The 25,412-nt window shown below is 43.9% G+C and overlaps 1 protein-coding gene across 2 annotated transcripts in view; it reads right to left on the bottom strand.

Annotated features, from left to right (window-relative positions):
- Positions 1 to 25,412, bottom strand: part of ZCCHC7 (zinc finger CCHC-type containing 7) — an 86,644-nt gene that overhangs the window by 18,817 nt on the left and 42,415 nt on the right. For both annotated transcript variants that reach the window (XM_058827961.1, XM_058827962.1), the window contains exons 4-7: positions 11,774 to 11,817; positions 10,517 to 10,642; positions 9,392 to 9,562; positions 1,616 to 1,651 (exon numbers count right to left, since the gene is read on the bottom strand). In XM_058827961.1, the coding sequence (XP_058683944.1) occupies positions 1,616 to 1,651; positions 9,392 to 9,562; positions 10,517 to 10,642; positions 11,774 to 11,817 (377 nt within the window). The remainder of the gene's footprint in view (positions 1 to 1,615; positions 1,652 to 9,391; positions 9,563 to 10,516; positions 10,643 to 11,773; positions 11,818 to 25,412) is intronic.

Here is a 25,412-nt window from a genome sequence, read left to right as displayed (position 1 = left end):
CACCTTTCCTTAGCTCTACTTTACATTAAATGTAAATCCTCAATGCCTTCTACAAAATCCACAGAAACAATTTCCTACCGCCAGATACCTCAAATTTTGCCCTAGTACAGCACTTGGTCAAGTTTAAGCTACCCCCTGCTTTTTTTTTACAGACATAAATATTTTATAAGTGTTGATGGTAACTCACTTTTTGAGGAATTTTCAGTAGCAGGTGAAACTAAAATTAAATTACATCTTTTATCTCAGTGAAAAATAGAACCCAGGATGTTACTGCACCAAATATTTCTATCTGACTATTAAGTAACAAGTGTTAAAAACATTTCAAAAATTGTTTTTACATGCATCCTTAGGGATTATAAGGAAAGACAGCATCTACCTTTTTCTTTCATCCGATTTAAAAACAAAACAAAACAAAACAAAACAAAACAAACAGAAATACTCAGGAAATGCACTATTTTTTTTTTTGCTCATAATATTTTTCTTTAAAAAAAACAAAACTAACCAAACCAACAAAGAGTCTTTACCAAATCTGTTTAAAAGTAAATTCTCAGGAAGGGTGAAGGATTGCCAGGGCAGATCTTTGTGTTAGAATCATTATGCACAAAACACAAATGAGAGATTTTAAGTGCAGATTTCTTCTATTCATTGAATTTTGAAGAAAAAAGCAGGAAAAAGAGCATTCCACTGCCATGAAGAGATGGCGGCACAAATTATAAAGCACATGCCTACTGCTTCAGAGAAAAAGCAGAAGATCTAAAAAGAAAAGTAGTGGAGAAACTTTTCTACTTTGTTTATAGCAGAGAATGGGGTTAATTATCTGTAACAGCGAAATACATGTGAGGCCAACCTGGGGAACAACAAACAGCAAAAGTTCAGATGAACAACAAACCCCTGATTTTTAAAGGTGTTTTTATATTTGACAATTTTAGAAATTAATACATTTAAGTGTATGTGACACCAATGCATTAAATTGTTTTTACTGGTTAAATACTGTACCAGGTTTCAATACTGACCAAATTTTTCTGCACTTTGTTTTATTTTTATATCTATTTCTCATATGAGGAAAAATCTTAAGTAATAAATCAGTACAGTTTAAGTAGTTTTATTTTCTTGTTTCAGGGATTAACAATCAACTAAGACAGGCCGAACAAGCAGTTGCAGCTATATCGTGACTAGTTATAAATTATCTGCAAAAGTTTTTGAGGTGTTTTTCCTCAAATTCATGTCTCTGCTCTAACTGAGATTTATTTCAGTCATCTAAGAAAAAAGCTTTGTCACACAGAGTGACTAATTACCTACATCTGGGATATCTGAGATGGGATTACTGCTTCTACTATGCATCCCAACTTAAAATTTAATGCTCTAACTATGTGTAAATGTGGTCACTGAGAGAAGTAAAGCACTAATTTAATTATACAGAATTAAAATGAAATCAGAAGTTTTAAAGATGCTTAAAAAATAGTGGCAGTGTTTCATTGCATTCTTCAGTTCAAAAACTCTTCAGATGTTTATTATCTTCTCGGAGAAGATGCTTATCTATATTTTATGGTCAGCAGTTCACAGAGGAGTAAATAGGTTGGGTGTAGAAGAAAATAAAAAAGGTGTTTCTACTTACTGTTAGGTGATACTGCCTCCATATTTCTGGGCAAGCCTGGAAAATAAAAATATTGATCAGCTAGGAGCATGAAACAAGGTGCTTTACAGCCTGTTGGTTTTGGCATAACACAGTATCCACTGGTGTCGGTCACAGGAAAATAAGAAGCTTAACTGAAAGGGTCTGCATTTCAGCTTCAAAAACCCGGCTAGACAGTTTAATTGAATTTTACACTGGTTTAACACACTCCCTGCCATTGTCAGAAAGCCAGTAACAGTTTTCTCTCTGCCCTTTTTCTCCGAGGGGCAGAAGTTTGGGAGAGCAGCGTGCTCGTGACTGTAGGAAGCATTAATGCTGCAAAACAAACAGGGGCGGATTTAAATTCTACATTTTCTGACATTTTAAATTTACATAGCACTCTGGAAATTAAATCACAAGGTACCTTCCTTTCATGTAGGAACAGAAATATTTTATCTTTTTTGTATGTATCTCTTTCCTAATCAAAATATAATTGTTACATGTAATAATCCTTAGCAGCCTCATGTCAGATGAGTTGTAAACAAGAACCATAACAGATTGCTTTAATGTTGCTATTTTTACAATTACTTGCTTGCTTTTTTTTTTTTCCTTTTAAATTTTTTTTAATTGCCAGACTTTCACATCAAGTCCTAAGTGCACCCCTTTAGAAAAAAAAAAATTCAGAGCAGGTTTTTGAATCACAGCAGTGACACAATTGACCTGAGGGACACATGAGGGACGGTAAAGAGGAAAACGTGAATCTTTAAAACAAAATCAGAACACGCTGGTGGTCACTAAGGCTCTCTCAGGGATTCTTAATGCTTTTACAAAATGTACAATATTTCTGACAGCCCCTGAGTCACAGACAGACGCGGAAATTGTAGCACTTTTTGTCATTTTGGTGCACAGCTACTGCAGTGGAGGGCTTTCACTTCTCTTTAGCACATTTACCCTGTTATTAGAACAGCACCGTACTCATTTGAGCATTTAGCAACTTGGTTTGCCAATGTTCATTTTAAGTACTTTACAAAGAAATATAGTATTCCATGGCTTCTCCATAATATGCTGCAGCTGCAATTTCAAAGCCTCATGACTACTTGCAAATGAGTACTATTAACATTTCTTTAGATTTCGAACAAAATTTTTCACTCATGCCCAAATTCTTGCCTTCTTTTATTTTGATGGAGTGTGTTAATTAAAAAAACCCACACCACAACCAGTATCTCTCAAAATAAAATCCAAGTTTTTGCCAGTCACCCTGTGGCACATACAGTGTGTTTTTCCCAGATGTGATGGAAATGATATTATTTATTATTCATTCCACCAGTAACATAATTGTCTGCAGAAAAATCTACAATCTGTTCTGTGTAATGGTTCAACATTTCTTCCCTTACTCAAATACTGTGTGTAAATATTTGAGTTTTATATTAATATTTCTATAAAGGAAATGTGTGAAGGACATCACATTCCTCACCGAGGGTCTGACAGTTTGAACACACTCAAGCTGTCTTTGAACACAAACAAAAGGATTTTCCTCCTTCCCTAACTTAGCCAGGGTTCAGAGAGGCAATCTATAAAACACTCTGTAGCCTGTAAAAATATTGTACCAGAGCTCTCAGCATCTCCCTCAGACCTGAGGAGGTTTCAGCTGTGCAGGACAGCTGTGCTGGTCCGGCTCGGGGGTAGCAGGCAGTTATTATACATTAGTTCTGGATACTTTTCGATTACCACAGTGTGCCCAGGCTAATATGGTTGAACAATTGCAATCAGCGAGTTGTCCTATACTGGCAAAATGCCACTCTGTGGTATGACCTTTACTCACACGACTTCCTATTTAAAGATCATCATCATCATCCAAATTGCTTTATTTTTGAATAATTGTTTGGTTGGGTATTTTTTCTGCTCTGGACACAAAGAAATCATTTTGAGCAAAAATCCGTAGCTCTGAGTGCGAACCACAGTTGGCAGAGCTCTTCTCAAAATCCTGGGAGAGGCACAGCCCCAGCCCCTTCGTGGTGCTGTCCAGAGGTGGGTGTTATCCTCAGGGATGTTTTAAGGGCAAGGGAAAACCAAAACAAGGTAAGGATGAAGGTGGTGAGGGAAGGCTAAGCATATTCCTTCATTCAGGTGGTGACTTGGGGTAATACTGCTAACCATTATGAAGTGGGGTACAACAGCTGAGGAGGGGTCACTGTTAAATAACAGCTTTTGAGAGATGGTGCTTTTAACCAGGAGCCTCATTACTTTGCATCAGCTCAGGATTGTCGTCTGCCCCTTTATATTGTGGAATGACAAATAGTATGATTAACAATTACTACCAAACACCAGCTCCTCAAATGAAGCAGAGAGGTTTGCTATGGAAGAGAGCATAGCCAGACACAGCCACTGCCAAACCCACGATTTTGCTTATTTATTTAAAAGAACTTAACCATGAATGGCCCTCGTTGAAAGCAAAGCCCTCATGGTACCCAGCTACTATAGCAGCGTGATGAACTACATTAAAATAAAATTGCATTTATTTCCTGCCCCAGTGGTCTGACCTTACTCGCATTTAGATGTACCAGCACAGAAGGTGCGTACTCCGGAGGGTGGTGGCAGTGCCGCCGCGCGGCCGGGAGCGCGGGGGTGCGGGAGTGTCCCCGCAGCTGGCACACCTCGGTGTCACCGCTGCCGGGAGTGTCCCCGCAGCTGGCACACCTCGGTGTTACCGCTGCCGGGAGTGTCCCCGCAGCTGGCACACCTCGGTGTCACCGCTGCCGGGAGTGTCCCCGCAGCTGGCACACCTCGGTGTCACCGCTGCCGGGAGTGTCCCCGCAGCTGGCACACCTCGGTGTCACCGCTGCCGGGAGTGTCCCCGCAGCTGGCACACCTCGGTGTCACCGCGGCCGGGAGCGCGTCCGCTCCGTGCGCGACGGCAGCGCCGGGGCTGGGCGCCATCACGGCACAATCCAGACTGGGTGCTGCACATTTTCACCCATATTGAATTCTATCCGCTGCTAATTATTGTTTTACCAGAACAACGGCTTAATGCATCTGTTGTTTAATTCCCACTTCCCTATTCTCCAATGTGAACATCAAAGAAAATAAAACACTCAATCTCAAACAGCCCCTGACAGCAGACCGGGACTCGAGAGCTCAATAGACGAGGCCCTTGCCACCAGTTCTCATATTTCCACAACAATGAGCAAACACAAAACCGGCACTAAGCGGCCTTTCCTCCTTTCCGCTCCCCTCGGCCGGTCGTCTGCCTCGCGCCGAGAGGGCCCTCGACGGCGGCGCCGCGGGGCGCGGGCGGGGAGCGGATTAGCCCCGCCAACATGCGAGCGCCGGCCAAAGGCGAGCCAAAACCCCGCTACTGTATTTGGCGTATGAATAACCAAAATGCACGCGCTGACAGGAGACCGGGACGGGCCTGCGGCTCCCCGGGAGAAAATGTAGCTGTGATGAGTGACAGGGCTTTCAGGAAATATGTTCACAATCACAGACAGTGAAGGCCATGACCTAGATCGTTTAAGAGCTTGTCTTGTCAAATTATCAAAAGCTTCTTCGTCTCTGAATAAAGAGTGACATAAGTGAGTGTCAGAAAGCTGCAGGCTGACAAGCCAAGCATACAATAACAGCATGCACGTCACATACTTGCCGAACACCGCCACGGCTAGCGGCAAATCTTAATGAGAGCGCGGCTGGCCCAGGAGACTTGGGTCCCTGCTGGCATAGCTACTCATCTCGCAAAAATCCTTCAGCTCCGAGTCAGTTATGGTCTGACACGACGACTACAATTACTAAACACAACTTTTTAACAGAATCCTCTGGTGCTTTGTCAAAGAGGCAGCGGCTGCTTGGAGCTGCCCCGCTGCAAGCCACCACAATAAAACAAAAGATTTGCCAAAACACACACTTTTCATCACCTCCGCATGGGAACTGCCGCGGAAAACACACAATGCTTCCCTTCAAAACCACTCCTGCACAAGCAGATGTCGAGACCTCTCTCCACGCTGGCAGTGCAGACAGGCGCTGGTGCCGGGCGGGCAGAGCTGGGTAACTGCTGCTGTCACCCTGGCTGTTGGTAGCACGGCCGTATGCTCACCCTTGGGTGAATGTGGACGGCCAGAGGCGTGAGGGGTGGGGAAGGACACTGGGGAGCTCAGGAGAAGAGCAAACACCATCCCCTGTGCCCAGGGGAAATGGGCCACATGGACACCAGCTGCCCCCTGAGGAATGACCCAGCACCTCCAGCTCCATCCAAGCCCACAGCAGTATGCCAGAAACAACAAAGGCAGAGGGAACCCTCCTGGAGAGAAGAGGCCAGTGGTGGTTTGCACGCCCAGAAAGTTGTCAGAACACGCAGAGAAGATGCCAGTCGAAGAATGAGCTGATTCATGGGAAGGAGTGCTGACAACAAGGGTATTTGGGCATTTGGATGGGGCCATCAGACACAGTGTGGCTATAGGACACCAAGCACCTGGGCACTGTTGTCTGTCAGCTCCTGGGACAGTCCCTCCAGCTCAGCAAGCATCCGCATGCTGGCTTTCCCAGGTGTACAGGGAGATATTGCCTGATCTGCCTGCTTGCTCCCTGCTACATCCCCTGCTGATGGAGTCTTCCTCTCACCCCTGCTGCAGTTGAGGCTGAACACCAACCACAAGGTTCATGACATACACCGAACTGCCACTGAATCAGTCAAAAGCAGCTCCTCTGACAACCCTCCCAAGGAAACCGTGCGAGGTTTGTCTGCTTCCCGTACACCTCCAGCTAAGAGGACTCTGTATGCTCTCAGCACTGTCTCAGGAGAAGAGACAGATCTAGCAGATCATAAATGTATGACCCTAAAATGTTTTAAGTAACTGAATATTTCCTAACCAAACTAGGTGAAGCACCTTGAACTGCCTCACATTCACTTCTGGACCAAAGTGGAAAATCTGAGTGACAGACTCTGTGCACAAGACCCAGTTCTGCACCCTCTTTGTTACAGTAAAGGGAGTAAACTTGCTGAGAAAGACAAATTACAACTTCCTTTGAGCATCCAAAGCATTTCATAACATATGCTTGATAACAAGAAGATGGGGATTTCCCGTTTTTAGAAGGAGTCACATGGGAAAGACAAGGGGTGATAGCTACAAATCACTCCTGGGGAGATCTTAGCTGGACACAGGAGAAAACCTCTCACTATGAGAACTATCATCTCTTGAGGAAAGTGGTGGATTCCCCAAAACTGGACACTCTGGGGATTTGGCTGCACTGTCCTGTGTGTAGACCATGCTTTTGCCAAGAAACACTGGGGATGATGATCAGATGATCCATAATCCCTTCCAGCCTGGTGTTGTAGGATTCTCTGATTTCTCTTCCAGGAACTGCTCCCATTTCCTCTGGAAGCAGGGCAGATCTGCCTCCCTTAGTAAGGTGCCTCCAGGTCTGCTGCTGACCACACAGAGTCATCTTGGACTGTCTCTTCCCAGCCTGGCTTCTGTTGCCTTTGTCAGGTGTACTGGAAGAAATGATGAACAATTGATCCCTGACCACTGTCTCACAATGACAGGTGATTCTGAAGCTCTTTATAGACCCTTCCCTCTGATACCTCCTTTGCAGGCTGAGGGGCCGTGGCCATGCTGAGGGATACAGAGGACAGGGACCAAAGCTGTGCCCAGTGCCCAGGTGCTCCTGCTTTCCTGGTGACTCCTACCATTTCACCAGCTTTTTTTTTTTTTTTTTTTTTTTTTTTTTTTTTTTTTTTTACAGTTTGTGAAGACTAAACTGATTTTTTTTGGAATCATGTCTCCTAACTAGAATCTGAGTCCTGAACAGTAATATGCAGAACCTGTTGTTCCATATGCCAAAATGGGATTATTTTACTTTACAATTTTTGCCACTCAATTTCAATTGCCGTTTTACTGTGTTCTCCCACTGATTCTTATAGTTCTTGGGCAGTTCTGCACAGCTGGCTCATAGCACTGACTCTGTAAGTAATTCAGTCTTCCCAGAAAATCTTGTCACCCCATGGTTCACCCCTTCCCATGTCACACTAGCATATCCCACCTTTATTCTCTTACTCCATGCCTGTTTAGCTTGCTTGAAAGCTTTTGGTCAGGAACTTTGTAAAATGTCTTTTGGAATTTGTAGACTATGTCAACTGGATCATGTTTGTGCACTTGCTTGTCAACCTGCTCCTTTGAAGATCCAGAGATCCCTGAGAAGGATTTCCTTTACAAAAGCAGCCTTGAATCACCCCATGTATATTATATTTATACACCCATCCCAACATGCCACCACTATGGCTCCTTCTGCTATGAACATCCCAGATGAAGGAAAAAAACCTTTTTTAGGCCATCAGCAGCAACCTTGTCCTGTCCAAGTGTTCCTTTCATGTCTTTATCACCTGTTGGCTTCATAGGCTTTCTGCTGTGATCTCAGGAAAGATTTACTGTTGGTTTTGACTCTTTTGCCTTTGCTCTGCCATGCCATCTCTCTCTCTGAGGACTGGGCAAGTGAGCTCCTGCTCTGATGCTCCAGTATTCACACAGGTGAATGACACAGGCAGCCTCCAACTTCCCATGCAGGAGTGAACAAGAACTGCTCAAAGTTTCAAAAAAAAACCCCTTTCTTATTTAAACTGGAGCAGAATGAGCAGAAAAAATACATGCTGTGATGTTCCTGATAACCTGCATGGCTCAGGCAGGATTTAAATGCTTGTATGATAGAGCACTCATGATTCTTTAAAGAAAAGTTCATGACATAAAATCTGGAAAAAAGAAAAAATGGCCAAGAAAAGATGCTTCATTGCAGATTGCAATTTTGTCTCACTGCCTACCACAATGAGGGTGCAGAAATGTACAATTCATATTCTTTAAACATATTGTGGGCACATTAGCTATAAGCAAAAGTACATCTGGAACACGTTCATATATCATAAGAAATAGCAACTCCCAAATATGCTGGTTGTCCTTTGCACATCTTATGTACCAATGTGACATGCTCTTTGACCAAACAGAAAAAATAAAGGCAGGAAGTAGAGACTTAGAAAGAGATTAAAATATTTCTGAGTTTCAAAAAATCCAGTGTTTATAGAATCCCACAGGTGTATTTGAAAAACAAACATATAGGTCGTATCTATAGATAGAAACTGAAGTGTGAATGCATGCCAAAATTATCACAGTTTGCCTTTTATTCTTTTTTGTATTTAATTAAAGAGAAAAAAAAATCATAACAGCTTGACTACTACATATAGGACTGAATTTTGGTGACATAAAAACCATAATAATGTAATACAAGATGAAAGAAAGAGAGAACTACATTTGTTCTCCCTCTAATTCTATGTTTTACTTTAGTAGATCTTGTCAAACTTAAAGCCTTCAAACTACTTCTCTCTAATAGTATTTTTACTATTTAGTATCTGATCATAGTGAGAAAGCCACAAGTCTGGAACCCCTGATGCATCAGAGTTACTTTTTACATCTTCCTGGTGCACTCGCAGATACTGCGTCTCCTGATTTCTACCTCCCTGCACATTTCATTCCTGGAGAAAAAGGACATTTTTGTCCACCACTCCTAAACTGAACCAAAGACCAAGTGTTGACAATGCTTTGGCCTGTCTTCTTTGAACCATTCTCCGTGAAAACTCTGATAGTATAAAGTAATGACTAAACACAGGATTTTCATATGCTTATACAAATAGGCACTGTGTAAAATCAAAGAAATAGAAGGAGATTGTAGCCATTGTAAATTCCGTTTCTGACAGACACAAAACAAACCACACCCGCTCTCCGTGCCAAGGGCCATACTCACATCAGCATAGTGGCCCTTCATGTCGCAGCGGTTGCAGTGCTTGTTCCAATAGGCTCTCTCCAGGCATTCCTTGAAATAGTGCCCGGGCAAGCAGCAGTTCAGACAGAAACGTGCTGGGCAGCTGTGCTGCAGATGGTCTCTTCCCGCACACAGACAGCACGGGGGAACTTTCTGTGGAGAAATGAAAACAGAATCATGTTAAGTGACAATGTTCACGGGTGTGTTGGGGGTAGCTGGGTGGGCTAGCTGGCCACCACCTGGATCACTGGCACAGCCTCACAACTCACACAATTCAGCACTTGGAGTGACAACTATTCTGAGGGCAATCCTGTGTCTCTGTAAAGCCACTTCTCCCAGTGAGTGAGTGTATTTGCCCCCGAGGGTCCGTGGGATGTGGTCATTCTGAGTGTCCTCATGCCCTGAGGACTGAGGGTTTTACAGATTCTAGTGCTGGGCTTGGTAAATCCAGGCTGTCATACAATGGCTCTCACTTCTTGACAGTGTACTGACTGACTTTTAAACCCCTAACCACAGGACAAACTTTTGGAATATTTGGCATCTACCTGAGCTTAAAGTTTGCTCCAGTTTTGTCTTGTTCACAATTTTTAGCACTGTTCATATCATGGGTTATTATACTTTCTGCTTTCACTTATTTACTAGGGCTGTATTTCTCATTCCACAGATTCTCCTTGTTGAAAGTACACTTGAAAAATATTTTACACTTACTGACTGTTTTACCATTTGAAAAAAAAAAGTTGCTTCTTATGGCACTTGATTTTTTTTTTTTCTCAGTTTACAGCCACATGGTTTAGTGGAAGCTACTCCTGCCCATGGCAGGGGAGTGGAACAAGTTAATCTTAATGTCTCTTCCAACACAAACCGTTCAATATGATTCTATATGATGTAATTCTGCACATTTTTCTTTTATAAAAACAATAAAAGCAATGACATTGCCAAACAGGGGGATAATTTTATACAGTAAACTGATCTGGTGTAAGCTATCCTGCACCTCAGAGCACTGCTTCCAAAAAAGGATAAACCACTGAAATCATGCTTCTAACAGCAAGCACAAAGGTATATTAGGAAAACAGCTGAGTGTTCAAGTGATTTAAGTGTTTCATTTACCTTTGGAGTGGGACAGTTCTTGGACAAATGCCCTGGTCTGTCGCAGTTCCTACAAGTAATGTTTTTGTCAGCTGAGTAGTACCGCACGCCGCTGTGCCTCACGCCCGCATAGTTGGAGATCTGTGCCTGGTGAAACAGAGAGAGAAATGCATTTACCACTTGAGATTCTGTGCTTTGGGAACTGGGAATTAGAAAGGTCACTGCTGGCAGTGATCCAGCAGAAATCTAATGTTTCACATGTACAATTTACGCATCCAGGTTTGGAATGGGTAATTCTGTTACAGAGAAACCTGCATTGTCTGGAAGAAAAGTTCTCATTTGAACTTCCGCTTCAGGACATTCTTTTTCACTATTTAAAACTGCATTTGTGGAGCTTTCCCTCAATTAGCCAAAACACTTTTACTCACTGTGCTATGTCACGACCAACTGGAATTTTTTTCAGAGCACAAATATAATGAACATCAATTGCAAATGCAAGTTACATACTCCCTTGCACACATTAAGGCAAACTGCTTGGACAAAGCACAATGCTATACAAGTCTGGATGAAATATGCAATTTGCAATTGTAAAGAAAGACATAAAAAGGAAAAAGGAAAAAAAGAAAAGAGAATCTGGAAACAACTGTCTCTCTCTCAGTGACCTCACACATACTTTATGTGTAGGCAGACAGAATTGAAAATCCGATCTACAACTGTCATTACCTAGTAAACATGACAAGTTTAAAAAAAAAATACATAAAATTTTGGATGAGTGAACAGGAGAGGTATAATTCTTGCCTCAGGGCAAGAATTTCTTAGTGTCACTCGCTTGTATCAGCTGCACTGGACATTGGAAAGAAAAAGGGAGTGAGCTGGACACAGCAGCTGAAGCTCGCTCCTCCTGGATGCTCCAGCACCTCACCTGGCAGCTCCGGGCTGCAGTGGCCCCACGCTGCCCCTGTGCCCAGCCCAGGAAGGCTCCACACCCTGCTGGCTCCCAGAGCTGCCCTGAAACAGATCTGGGGCTCCAAAGAGACCAGGAAGGAAGAACCAATGTCCATCTTGCAGTCTGTGGAAGCACTCCAGCTCTTGGCATTCCCGTCCCTTCCTGCCTCTATGCCAGCCTCATCTCAAGAACTCCTTTCTCCTGTGGGAGGACACTGCTAATTGTCCCACAAAAACACAACAGAGGGATTTTTCAATCCCATTGACTTTATTCTGCTTGTTAGTAAGCAAGAAAATAAAGAATTATAGAAAAATTTGGTTGTCTGTATTTACCTCTAAGTCTTTATGAGAGATGGACCAGTCCACATCAATTTCTCCTGAAAAACAGAAATAAAATTAATTATATTTAATTTATATTAATATTTTTCTATAATATATTCAAGATGATGGTTACTGCAGTTATTGAAATGGCTAACAGATTTTGATGTACCAAAACAGAGAAACTAGTTCCATCTTTGGTAAAGGAAAGCTACTGACCCAGTGGGCACCAAATCTGCCTCACTTGAGTATCAGCACATGTACACCTACTGGGAGGAGTTTTTCTGACACCACATTCTTGTCCTGACCCCTGGGGTTTAAATTCAGGTGGGGATTTAATTACTCCAGAGGCATGGGCTCCAAGGGCCCCGACTCCAGCCACTGGAGCTGTCCCTGCCTGCGTTGGTGGGGATGCCCAGCTCCAGCCCAGAGGCTGCAAGCCTGGGAGCACACGGAACAGTAAGTTCCTGCAGAGCACACACTTCTCCTCCTTGCGAATTCACCACGTCTGTGTCTGCAGCCCTGCGTCCTGACTGCTGCGTGCCAACACGGCTAGGCATAACCTCAGACACCCAGACTGGAGCTGAGCAAATCTATTTTCAAACAGGGTTTGGTAATGTGCAATAAATCAGGAGGACACACTGAATTATTGACTGTCATGCCGTAACCTTCTCACATGCAGCCTTTGGGCTGGCAGGAGTGAAACAAACCAAGAAGGAAATGAAAGGGCAATAAGCTCAAGGAATAGGGATGCAACTAGGCCTGATAAAAATTCTGCATGTGAACAGGGCTCAGTGCTCTGGCTGTGCACACACAGCTGTGCTCCCACAGCAGCTCCTCACTGCTGCAGCAGGATCCATGTCAGCACGGGTGCTCACCTCACCTGTGCTTTACAGCAAGCATCACAACCTGTGTGTAAATTAATCCTGCGTGTTTGCAAACTTTTACATGCAAACTGTCCCATCCTGATCCATCACGACCCATTCCATCTGAATCTGAGGCATCCATGTTACTAACACAAATCACATCATCATCATCATGATTTACAGACAGCAAACATTTTTCCAGTTTTGATTGTACTATGCATTTCCATTAGAAGGTGGATGACTACAAATTAAAATTATATAATCTATAATTTTATGTCTCTCTGTTGATTTACTGAAAAACTCAGTAATTTTGTCTGAAGTGTGTGATACAGTATTAGGACACAAGATATGTCACTCAGGTGCCTTAGAGCACACCTGTTTATTGCTGCTCTTCTTTCAACAGTCAGGGCTCACACCGCATGTTCTCACCTGAACAACACCCTGAAGTATTTTTATTTTTCAACACTTACTCACTGAGACATTAATAATGCATTAACTGTCCAGTTAAAACACTGAAGTCAGTGGCGTCTGAGCCTGAGCTGGGGCACACAAAGTGACTGCCACAGCCAGGACTCCAGCAGCCACCTGCACTGTCACCCCAGCATCGCTGGGGACCGCAGGGAGTGAGGATGGGACAGTGATGCATCCATGCCCATGGCAGGAGCGAGTTGTGGGTATACTCGAGAGAAAATCAAGCCTGTTGAGGTCTGATCATTAGAAGTAAAAAAGCACTGTCATATTTGACTGCATTATTTATGGCTTAAATGCCTGTTAAGGAAATTAATTCATAAAGAAAAAGGTATTTGTAATTCAAAGCTCTGCCTTGGCAGTCAGCACCGCAAGTGCTATGTTGCACAGAAATGCACATGCAGAATGGTCACAGATCAAAATTACCAGCGAATTAACTCCTGTTAATCACTAGGCATGTCCTTCCTGAGGGCAAACCAACCAAGTTTCTCTTCTTCACTGTCAAAATCCCCAGCTACACAGGGGAAAACCATGATACAATGATTCAAATACTACTAATACAAGAAGCTAAAAGTGCTCCACTCAGAAAATAAAAAAGAGCTTTAATGCTGAATGAAATATTACAACAAAATCTCCCTTTACTAAATCTGTTTGGTGATCTAAAAGTTAATTCTAATTCACAATAGATTGCATAAGGCTTTGTCTTCACACAGAACAAATTCTTCAGACTGAAACACCTAGGGAGAGTTTTGCTTCTGCAACCAAGGTGAAATCCTGCTGTAGAGACACAGAAAAATCTGCAACAATATTTCTCGCTGACCACAGTGCTTGGTCTGCCTCTAGATCATGAAATAAATCACAAAACTCTTATTAAATTGACAGAAACTTCCCCTTCCTTCTGATTTTGTTTGCCTATTTGTGTGAATTAATGTGTGGCGAAGGCAATGCAGCACCCTGTGGGTGGCTCCCGGACGCTCCTGCCCTGTCCCGGCTGCTCCACTGGCTCACCCAGCACCAGCAGCAGCACCAGCAGCACCTTGGCGTGGCAGGGGAACTCTAATGCCACATTCTCTGTAGCCTGCAGCCCTCGTCACACAGCCTAGGGCAGGGGCAGCCTCCCCAAGGGCGCAAGGCTGGCTCTGCCCCGGGGCAGGTGGGCAGCTGGCACCCAAAATCAACACAGAATGGAAAAGGGACCACAGCTGGGTTCACCAACCCCGGGCTGCCCGAGGATGATGCTTTCCCACCCTGCAGAACACCATCTGAGGCAGCCAGGGCTGTTTTGGGCAGACACACGCCGTTTGCTGGGAGCTCCATCCCTCGCCAAGCCGGGCAGGACACCTGCACCTGATGTCCTCCAAGGCCATTGCCAGTACCACACCAGAGCATTCCACGCTTTTTTAAGGTGGGCATGTACACAGAAGGTGGATTTCTGCCCGAAGGGAGGGCTGTGATTGCTTTATTGTTACATTTGCTTTCATTTTATTTTTACTCTTCAGAATACACAGTTCAAAGACTTAAACAATCTCTGATTTCCCCTTTTTTCTATGGAGAAGTTGCACATACAAAACTTATTTCAAGCTTTCTGTGAGTTAAAAAAAAACCCCAAGAGCATCTTTGATATATTTGTGCTTTTAATCGTCCTCATCTTCATTTGTTAAATGCTATCTCCTTTATAAGGTTATATTAATTTCTACACTAGGTTTTCTATACTAAGATTAAGATGAATACCTGTACTATGACTATATATATATCTATAGTAAAAAAAATATAATAGACTTTACTGTATAAACTTCTTGTATTTATACTTTGAGAAAATGGTGTGGTCAAACTGCAGATCAGGGAAGAAGAGGATGTAAAATATACACCATTTATATGAAAATGGAAGCCTGCACAAGGTTCTCCCTTTATCAAGTACCACATTTTGGCTGTCCTCTGCCCCTGCACAATGGGATGAATGGCAAGCAACAGCTTTGCTTTTATTTAAAGAAAATTTTGAAAGATCATTGAGATTCACATGTATCCTTCCATCAGCATGAAAATGTAAATTTCTGAGCAGCGCTCAGGGTGAAGCCAGATTTAGGACCACTGTTCAATGTGCATTCAAACCTCCCCTCTTTCATCCCAGACAGGGAGAGGAGGGGAGGAGGGAGAAGGAGGACCAGCAGTCAAAACCTGAAATTGCCCGGAGGAACAATCTGTTTCCACGGAACAAAACACTGACTCAGATTAAACAATAAACGGTTCACAAAATTTCCTTATCTGCTGTGCTGTTCCACCAGGGACCCTGGCAGCTGATCAGGCTGCCCTGGCCAGGCAGGGCAGGGCCCTGCTGGGCTTGGGCTGTGATCCCCCCTAAAATCACACTCGTGTTTCACTCCTCAGGGCTGGGAGAAAACATATCCTTACACAAGCTCTGCCTGCCCTGCAAGGGTTTGTGTCATCACCTTCTTCAACAACAGAGAAGCTGCAGAGCATGGACATCCAACTTTGAAAATAAAACACTAAATTTCCCAAATGAAGGCGGCAAGTGGTCATGTCCCCCCTACCTTCTCATTGGGAAATACATGATGAGATGTATTTTATTTTATTTTATGATCAGCCCAGTGAAACAAGACACTTCAAGCTGTGGCACAATGATACGTGGCCTGAAGGGCAAATACATTTCAAAGCTGGGCTTTAAAAATTGGATTTTGACTGCTAATTAATATAGCATATTACAGAATAGAGAACTCTAATTATATTCTACTGTAAGATCTCTGTGGCAAGGACTGTTTCAGACATACCTCTGAACAGTATTTACCATACCAGGACACAGCTTCTGCTGCTAGTGAAAGAACATTTTAAAATTATAAGCCTTAAAACTCCTAAAAATCACTAGATCTGTAAGAATTTCACCTTTTGACATATTACATGTATCTGAAAATTCCTGATCATGTGTGACCTGAAGTGATTCAAGTCCTACAGTAATGGAGCCTGCTACAATGAGTTTCACATTTTCTGTGCCCACGTAGACCTTCTCACAAAAGGAAAAGGAATGACAGTGTGCTGGCACAGCAGCCAAGCACTGTCCCAAAACAGAAACTGAGGTGGCCTCCTAGGCTCTGTGAAGCACAGGAATTTGGGTGTCTGTGGGCCAGGACACGCTGCACATCTTTCCCTTCTGGCAGAGGTATTCCAGGAGCGTACAGACAAATGTGTGTGTGTGCACGGCGCTGTCTGCGAGCCTGTGCACGTCCATGTGAGCACATGTGTGCATGCAGGACCCCACACCCATCCCACCCCACACCTGGCCTGCTGCAGAACAGACTCCATGGACAAGAGGCTGGTCCTGCTCGTGCTGGCTGACGCTGCCCTTCCTGCAGCTCCAGGTCCATCCCGGCAGGGACCCCTCCCCACAGGACGTGCTCAGGGGGCAAGGGGCTGCAGCCCCCTCTGCACACCCCAGCTGCTCACAGCAGCCCCTTGCAGGGGAACATCACCAACCCTGGTGTGTTTTTCTTAGATAATTCTAGGGATTTCTCAACATTTCCTTGATAAGAAGGAGATGATTTTCTTAAAAACAAAACACCTGCTGTTTAATGGAATACCTGTCAATATCTTTTTAAGACAGCTTAAAAGAGATCCATAACTCCCACAGGGAAATCAGTCGATGGAATTGTTGACAGAAGTTCAATTTGAGACATTTTCTCAAGGCAAAAAAAGGCCCTCTTACCTCTCCTCTTCATACCTAAAATTACGTATGTGCCAGTAATGCGCACATTTTGGCAGCAGAGAAATCCCTGCAATACTTTATCTTTAGCAGCCTTTATCTGTGCCATTTTTGAAAAGCATCACAAAATCCAAGAAACAATACTCAACCCATTTTGAAATGAATTAAAATCTAAGCAGTTGACTGATGCAAAGGCAGAGGTGTCCAAAAGCAGACCAGAGTTCAAACAGGAAAAGAAACTCACACACCTCTGAGCAGCCCTGCAAAAGTGGGAAACCCCACCCCCCCTAGGAGCTGTAAAAGTTACTTTAAACAAACTTCTGCAGCTACGACCCATGGGGAAGACTTAACCATCATTGCCAGAGAGGAAAGGTCTGGCAGTTGGGGTGCTCTAATCCCCCAGCAGCGTCTCTGCGCTGGGGTGGCCACTCCAGGAACATCACAGACAGCGTAGCACAACACAGATGAGTTAAAACCACCTAACCTGGCAGAGACATGCTTTTGGTGTTAAAACAGACGTTAATAAATACAGATATGACTGCAGCATTGGTGCATCCTGCCGTCCTAACAGGAGTCAGGTCCCTGGTACCACATTTTGGCCCTGTACCCCGTTTCTGTGTCAAAGAGCCTCTCCAGTGACCCCTCCTCACGTGTGCCCTTCTGTGTCTCCCTCAGCTCCATTTATTCCAGCAGCTCTGTCTGGCTGAAGCGCCTCAGGTACCAAGTGGGAATAAAAATGTGCAGCGAACAAAGCAAAAGACAATTCTGTAAATCATATTTTTGGAATACACGTACCACCAAACTGCTGAAATGCAGGGACACATGCTAAACATGAACACGTAGGGTGCCCTTTCCATTATGTAAGTATGCATAATTTCCTGTCTGTTTTCTGTCTGTGCTGTAACACTGCTTCCTTCAGCACTGGCCACTGCTGGCCATGTTAATTCACAAAACTCAGCGGCTCATGATTTTCAAAGCTTAGCGCAACATTTGCAGAACAAAGTAGGTTTTTCTCTCTTTTTGGTGGGTACAAGTATGGGGACCACAGGAACAGTTAAATTCATGGCATGGTTGGTCTACCACACAGTCGGGGGAATTCTTTAAATAGAGCCTGTCACTCTCTTTGCCCATCAATGGGATTTCCTTCTCAAACTGCTGATTCGTTCAGGTACACAACAGAGGAAATTTCAGTTAACCTTTGTTTCACCCCGGGGAAAAATCTGTCTGAAAAGTATAAAGTGAATAGATTAAAAAAAAAAAAAAAAGAAAAAAAGAAAAAAAGAAAGAAAAGCTGCAGGGTTATTCTTCCTAGTGTTCACAGCAGTCAAACTTAAACAGAGAAAAGGAGGCAAACATGAACATTTTATTCCCACCAGAGAATAAGGTATAATATATGATTTAGAAATCCCATTGTCTATACTGTGATTTCTAATTTAGAGAAGGAAAGGCTGAACACAAATCTATTGTTCTCATTGGGTACATCAAGATTTCACTTTTTGACTATTTTCTATATTGACTGAAAAGGGAATAATACTTTACTTTGAAGAGAAACTCTTTTTAGCTATTTGATTGAGTTGTCTGAAATACCTTTTAGATTCCAGCATTCCTTGGTGAAGACAAAAATAATAAATGCTAACTCAGAATTACATGTGAGAAAATGAAACCAAGGATAAAGACAAAACTACAGTAATGAAATAAAGGGAAATTTCAGGACATGTTAGTGCCAGAAAAAGTCTTAGACTCGTCTAAATTAATCACAGAACCACCCATTTTGGGATACAATTTTAATTTCAAAACAGGAAAAATAATTTTTGTTTCCTAGTGTCATTTATCTGCCAAGGTGTCTGCTGCATTTGCTGTGGTAGCACACTGAGTTAGTGCAGACCTGTGCCCAGGAAGCCTCTCCAGAACGCACAGACGGACAGACGGACATGGAGCTTGGGAGCACGGCCAGGGCTGTGAGGTCTGCGAGGCCCGAGCTCCAGCAGCAGGGATATCTTGAGATGCCTTGTGGGATCAATAGGTTGCCAGGAATTGATTCAGCGTCACTGAGACTATTTCTAGGTTGAAGAGATTGCGATTTTGTCAGGGCTGCACAACCCTTCACTAGGAAGGTGATGCTGGGGGCCAGGGCTCCACAGCCACGGGGAAGCTTCAGCTCTTAATCAGCTGGTGGAGAGGGGTGTCTGTGGCAGTGTCACTGTCCCATCTGGCTGCTGGAGCCTGCCAGCCCAGCCCAGGCACACTCACTGCTCTGGGGATTGTAGGGATCCTTCACAGCTGCACACAGTGGTGCTCGCTTAACTGCTGAGACAGAGCCTAAGACAGACCCTGCTTCACTCCTCACCATGTACACAAGATCAGCAATTGTGTCTCCTTTGCCAACACACTGCACCTTTTTTCACCAATACAAAATGGATGAAATATAAATATAAATAAAAAAGAGACAACAACGTCCACAGAACCTTGCTCTTGTGGTGTCAGATCTGCCAAAGTCCCTGTGGCTAAGAGAAGCCCTGTAAGGCATGTGCCAACAATGTGATGTGTCTCCCTGCAATGAAATCCAGATTTAAAGCTTCTTGGAAATTAATTGCTTCTTGGAAATTCAATGCTTCAGTTGAATCACAAACCTAAAACCATTCACCAGTAGCTGCATCCTGGAGAAACAGCACAGCTCTCTTGATGCTGCCATAAACAATAAAATAGGGAAATAATCCCTGAGTTGGAATAATATTGATGTAGATAAATATCTGAAATTTGTCAAGCTTAATTGGGGATCCTAACTTTTTCTCTGAAATTCCCAAAATCTTTAACCCAGGAAAAAATAAATCACATTTCAATGCAGGCTGAGTGCCAGTCTTTGGGTATGGGCCAGAATTTTGGTTCAACTTTCCTTCATGCTGATAAATGGCCCACTGGGCAAAGGCAAATGAAATCATCCCAGCTCTGGTGATTCCTTCCCATCCTCATACTCAGACCAGGCTCCCACAAACAGCTCTTGGAACACGAGGAGGACCACCACAGGGTGCCTGGGAAGAGACAGACCCAAAACAGCTCTCATCTCAGCACTTTACTCTTTTCCTGGGAGGACTCGAATGAACTCCAGACAAAAGGACTCCCCAGGAGCCTGGTCAGAGTCAGGATGTGGGAAATTGCATTACTCTGAGAGCAGAACTGTAGTTTGACCTGATGCCAGTATGGAGACAAGGAGTGGGTAAAATTCCTAGTTTTCCATTTTGGTCCTCCTCATGATGATAGCAATAGGACTCATAAGCAGGAGGTTCCCAAAAATATTCATTCTGGACAGAATACTTCTCCAATTCGGGCAACAGAAATTAACACCACCTCATAGATTTGCCATCAATCCATTTGAAGAAATCTTCCCACCTGCCATGCACCCTGGTGCCTCTGCACATTGAAGGCTTCCTCAGACTTGAGCTTCCCAAGAAAAGAGAGGAGTGATGCAGTGACACAGCACTCCTGAAAGTGATTAGAAACGAGATGCTGATGCATCTGAGGATACAGCATCAGCTGAGATACAGCACAGATGCTCTGTGAGAAGAAAGCTCCTGCTTAAGCACTCTGCTCTCATTTGGTCTACCTGGGCTTTTATGACCTTATGACTACCACAGGCAGATCCTTTAGTCCATACCTGAAGCACTTCTACAGCAGGAAGAGTTTGAAAGATCTTCTCAACACCTTGGTCACGGCTTGTAAAGCATGTACCAAGATGGTGCAGTTTGTTTTCCAGGAGTCACCACGGAAAACTGCCATGAAGGACTGCAGATATTTGGAACATAACAGCACCTAACAGCACTAGCCAGCATCCAGTGCCTGAAGGTCACACGTCTTGAGACTGGTCACATGTTGGGCTCTGCAGGGTGGAGACTGTAACGTGGCAAAGAATGAGAAAATACATAATGTCCTTTTCCATTGCAGTGCTAATTTTTTGGTGTTTGTTTCACATGACAAATACATTCTGTAATTTGGAACAGAAAACAACTGGAATGGACATCTCAACATCAGCCTTCTGTTCACAACAGAAAACAGTTTTTCAGAAAAATTCTGTACTTAAGAGGTACAGTTTTGAGGTGATGAAAAATGGCCTTGCCAAAGAACTGCTAAATCTCACTGGCTACAACAGTTCTGTTGCAACAAGGACCATAGCAGAAAAGATGTCACTCTCCTTCCTTCTCTTTCCAAAGAAAAGTGGAGAAAAGGAAATGTTCTCTCTATAATCAGCAAATAACAACTCCCAGTGAGAGAATTCAGTCCTTGCTTGTTTAAAAATCTTTCAATGCTGCAATTTATCTCAGATTTTGTCTCACATAAAATGAATCTGAGACCTCAATTTCATGTCTGTTTCCCATGCACATTGGTGCAGCAGTCTCAACAGTGGGGTGCAGACACCCCAGAAGCAGGGAGGCATTCCATTGCAGCATGGGAAGAAAATGCTTTTTTTACCATTAATTAATAAAACAAAACAGCTTTTAAAAATAGTGTATACTTGATCTTTGTCTCATTATGTTTTACTTTCTATTTTATGCATGCCGTATAACTGCAATTAACACTTCAACGGTGGGCTCAAAATCACCTCCTGTGATGCTAAAGACATAGTTTTTATACTTTGATAATTTATCTCTGTGGTTTCTTTTCTGTTTGTTTGTTAGGCATTTTTTTCTTTTTTTCCATACATAGATTCCACAGCAATAGGAAAATCCTTCTCACCGCTACCAAAAACAATTTGTATTTTAAGTACGGTGTTGTAATGAACAGAACTTTCTTTCACATCTACTAAATTTAGGTTCTCTAGGAATATGAGTTTTCCCTACACCTGAGGAGCTTGCAGGAGGTCCCTGCACCTCTTGCCCAGGTGCTGCCAGGCAGGAGGCCAGGAGGGATGTGCTCAGCACCACATCAATCCCAGCGGGAGCTGCTCGAGGGTTTTCACAGCCTGTGATGTGCCCGAGACACAGAACAGAACACAGCGACCAGGAGAGCTCCCAAGTCTATACTTGATTTTAAGCTTTGAGTTCTGAGAATTTAACAAGCCTTTACTGAAAATTAATTGGATAACAGCAGTACTGCATAGTTTACCTGCATTTAATTAGTTTTAAAACAGCACTTAGGACATTTAATGTCACTTCCTCCAGATGTAAGTATAAATGGAAGGCACATTATATGCTAGCTCTTCCTACCTAAATTCAGATATGCAAGCCTCAACTTCTTGCTGTTCTAGTAGGAAAATGTTATGCACTTCATTTTTATTTTTTTCATTTATTTTATAATGTTTTGCTTGATTAAAGCTTGTTTTTTTGTTTCAATGTTGATTTTTAAACAGAAGTAGTCTTTTAAATATGCAGTTATTTAATTCAGGTCACTTACTTCATGTGACTGAGCTGAAGTGAACATGAAATATTTGTATTAGTCCAAGTAAGCTGATGCACATCAAAAGCTGTGATTTAAGTCACTCCTTTCTGATAAAGAGTCAATCATCTGAACAGTTTTGCCCGTGTACTTCAGGTGAAAGTCCCCTACGCTCCAGCAGACTCATGGTTCTACTGCACAACTGACTAAATATAGTTTCTGTATCACAAATCTGGGCAGTAACTCCTGAAACCTTAGATTCAGGTTTTCCCCCTTGATCTGGACAAGAGGAAGGGATGTCTGAATCCATGACTGAAGGGCTGGTTGCAAAGCAGATCCTGCTTCTACCTAGCAACACTGGGAAAAAAACAACCAGTCCTATCACTGAAAAAAATCACCAAGGCCTCATTTAAAATGTGCAATCAACCAAATTTCCTGAGCAGGGTGGTAGCTTCTCAGTCCTTTAAACAAATAATGTAGACACTCTCTCTAACTCACACCATCCTTCAGTGGGCTGCGTGCAGGGAGGAGGGAGACAGGAAAATCAGTGGAACACAAGGTGGATGTTCTGAGCCTGTGGCCAGGGCACAGGAGCCACCACAGCTCACAAGGACCAGTCCTGTTCCTAAAGTCTTGACCAGCTGGGAAGGGGGGACACAGAGCTAATGCCAGCACAGACAGCCCTGAGGGGAGCAGGCACCATTTCTCACTAAACATCAGAAAAGTCTGTCTGTGGAGGAGGAGCAGGAGGAGGAGGAGGCTGGAACACCCCACATCACCCTCCTGCTGACAGCTGGTCCCTGTCTGTGGGTGGCAGTGGGACCAGGGCACAAGGGGTGGCTCTGAGGTGGCCCCAAGGCTGTCCAAAGACAAGCTGTGACCTGCTTGGCAAGTGCCGACAGTGGGACAATGCCACTGCTGTGGGTTCACCAGCGCTGCTACCAGAGACTGCACCAGTTTTGGGGTGCCAGATCCAGCCCCTGATGTCACCTGAGCCTGAAGGAAGCCACCCCTGCTGGGCCAGCGCTGGCTGTCTCGGTGAGGAGCAGCATTTCAGCCTGTGCCTCACAGGAATGTGCCAGCACACACACCCAGTTCTGTCAGCTGTGAGCTGCCATAATGGCCTGGATGCCAAGATGTGGTTTAGGAAAAAAAACCAAAATATTAACTACCAATTAAAAAACAGAGCTACAGATTTCTTCCCATACATTTACCTTCTTAATTCGGGGCAAGACCAGAATCAAGAAACTCCCAAAATGTTATGAATTGTGGGTGGCAGTAAGGGCATCTGCTGAGTACAACCTCAAACATTTTATTTCAAGTGCTTGATGTATGAGCAATAAAAAATTGCTCGGATGCTCACGTTTGCATCTCCTTTTGCCGTTAGTTAGTGATTCAGATGATTCAGTATGACTGAAATCAGGTCTGTATTTTGCATATACTACACAAGTCTTAAAATCAGATATTAATTTTTTTAAAAATGTGGAGAAAGTACATTTGAGATGCATTATTTCTACACTTGCTTTCATTTACGTCTGTGTTTGTATAAGATCAACAAACTCGACAAAGCACTAGGAAAGATGTGATTACATTATTATTATTTTTTTAACAGAGGTGCAGAGAGAAGCATAAGGGAAAGAAAAATGATGCAATTTTTTACCCAGCAGATCTTCAAATGGTTTTAAAAAATGAAAAAGAGGTATAAACATAAAAAGCCACCTACTCAACATAAATGCAGGCAAGTAAACACACTATTTGAAGCAAACAGATTACATCACTCACCAGCAACATTCAAAATCTGGAGAACAAGTGGGCCAACTATTTAATCTGAGAAAGGAATGCACAGCTAGCCTCCCTCCTTGGAATTATAAAGAATGATAAATTCACTGGTTGCCTGAAAAGAACATATCTCAGGAGCTGTAGAAACACTGATTTCCGTTTTTGCCATTGTCTCTGACAACATGCTCTTTGAATTACACACCTGCCTCCAGCCTTCATTATTTCTGTTTCATTATAATGAAGATTATACTTTTGACTTCCAAGGCTGCTTGCTTTGACAAAGCCCTGTAAAACCTCCCTTTCCTTTGCAATCTGACAGTGCCATAACAAAAACCACAAACAATTCTGCCACAAAGAGGGTGTTTTACCCATAGCACCCTACCCTGCCACCACACAAAAAAGGAATGCCGTGGGGAATCCAGGTGTCATCACTGCAGGTGCCACCACTGTCACTGATATCAATAGGAGCACTCAGACTGGAGCACCTCAGTGACCTAAGCAGGGAAAAACAAGTGGAGAATGGGAGCTGCTTAATCGTAGACAATATTTACACTGGTAAAAATGTCCAGAAGTGCTGAAATATCCAAAATAATCGCATTTTAATTCAAATATCCAACTTTTTAATGAAATTTGAGTCATATGGTAGGCTATGTGGGGACTCCCTGCATGACTAACATCACATAAATGCCATCACTGTGATGCTTCCATGTGTCCCTGTGACAGGCGGTGCTCTGGAGGTGACTAATGGGGATAGAAGGACGATGACACTGCAAAGGCCGGGCTGTGATCCCCTGGGTCTGATCCCCTGTGCCCATCACCCTCTGGCTTACAGTGAGGCCTGGCTGGCACCCACTGACACTGGAGGTGCTCAGGGTGTGCAGGTGCTGGACCCTGGGCAGCACAGCTGGCTCTGCTCTGGGCACTGGGCAGCACAGCTGGCTCTGCTCTGGACCCTGGGCAGCACAGCTGGCTTTGACCTGGACACTGGGCAGCACAGCTGGCTCTGCTCTGGGCACTGGGCAGCACAGCTGGCTCTGACCTGGGCACTGGGCAGCACAGCTGGCTCTGCTCTGGGCACTGGGCAGCACAGCTGGCTCTGACCTGGACACTGGGCAGCACAGCTGGCTCTGCTCTGGGCACTGGGCAGCACAGCTGGCTCTGACCTGGGCACTGGGCAGCACAGCTGGCTCTGCTCTGGGCACTGGGCAGCACAGCTGGCTCTGCTCTGGATGTTATACGGCACAGCTGTCTCTGCTCTGGACCCTGGGCAGCACAGCTGGCTCTGCTCTGGACCCTGGGCAGCACAGCTGGCTCTGCTCTGGGCACTGGGCAGCACAGCTGGCTCTGCTCTGGATGTTATACGGCACAGCTGTCTCTGCTCTGGACCCTGGGCAGCACAGCTGGCTCTGCTCTGGACCCTGGGCAGCACAGCTGGCTCTGCTCTGGGCACTGGGCAGCACAG

Source organism: Poecile atricapillus, chromosome Z, assembly GCF_030490865.1.
Source record: "Poecile atricapillus isolate bPoeAtr1 chromosome Z, bPoeAtr1.hap1, whole genome shotgun sequence".
Taxonomy (NCBI): domain Eukaryota; kingdom Metazoa; phylum Chordata; class Aves; order Passeriformes; family Paridae; genus Poecile; species Poecile atricapillus.
Note: the sequence above shows the minus strand (reverse complement) of the source record. Positions and strands in the feature narration are given on the sequence as shown.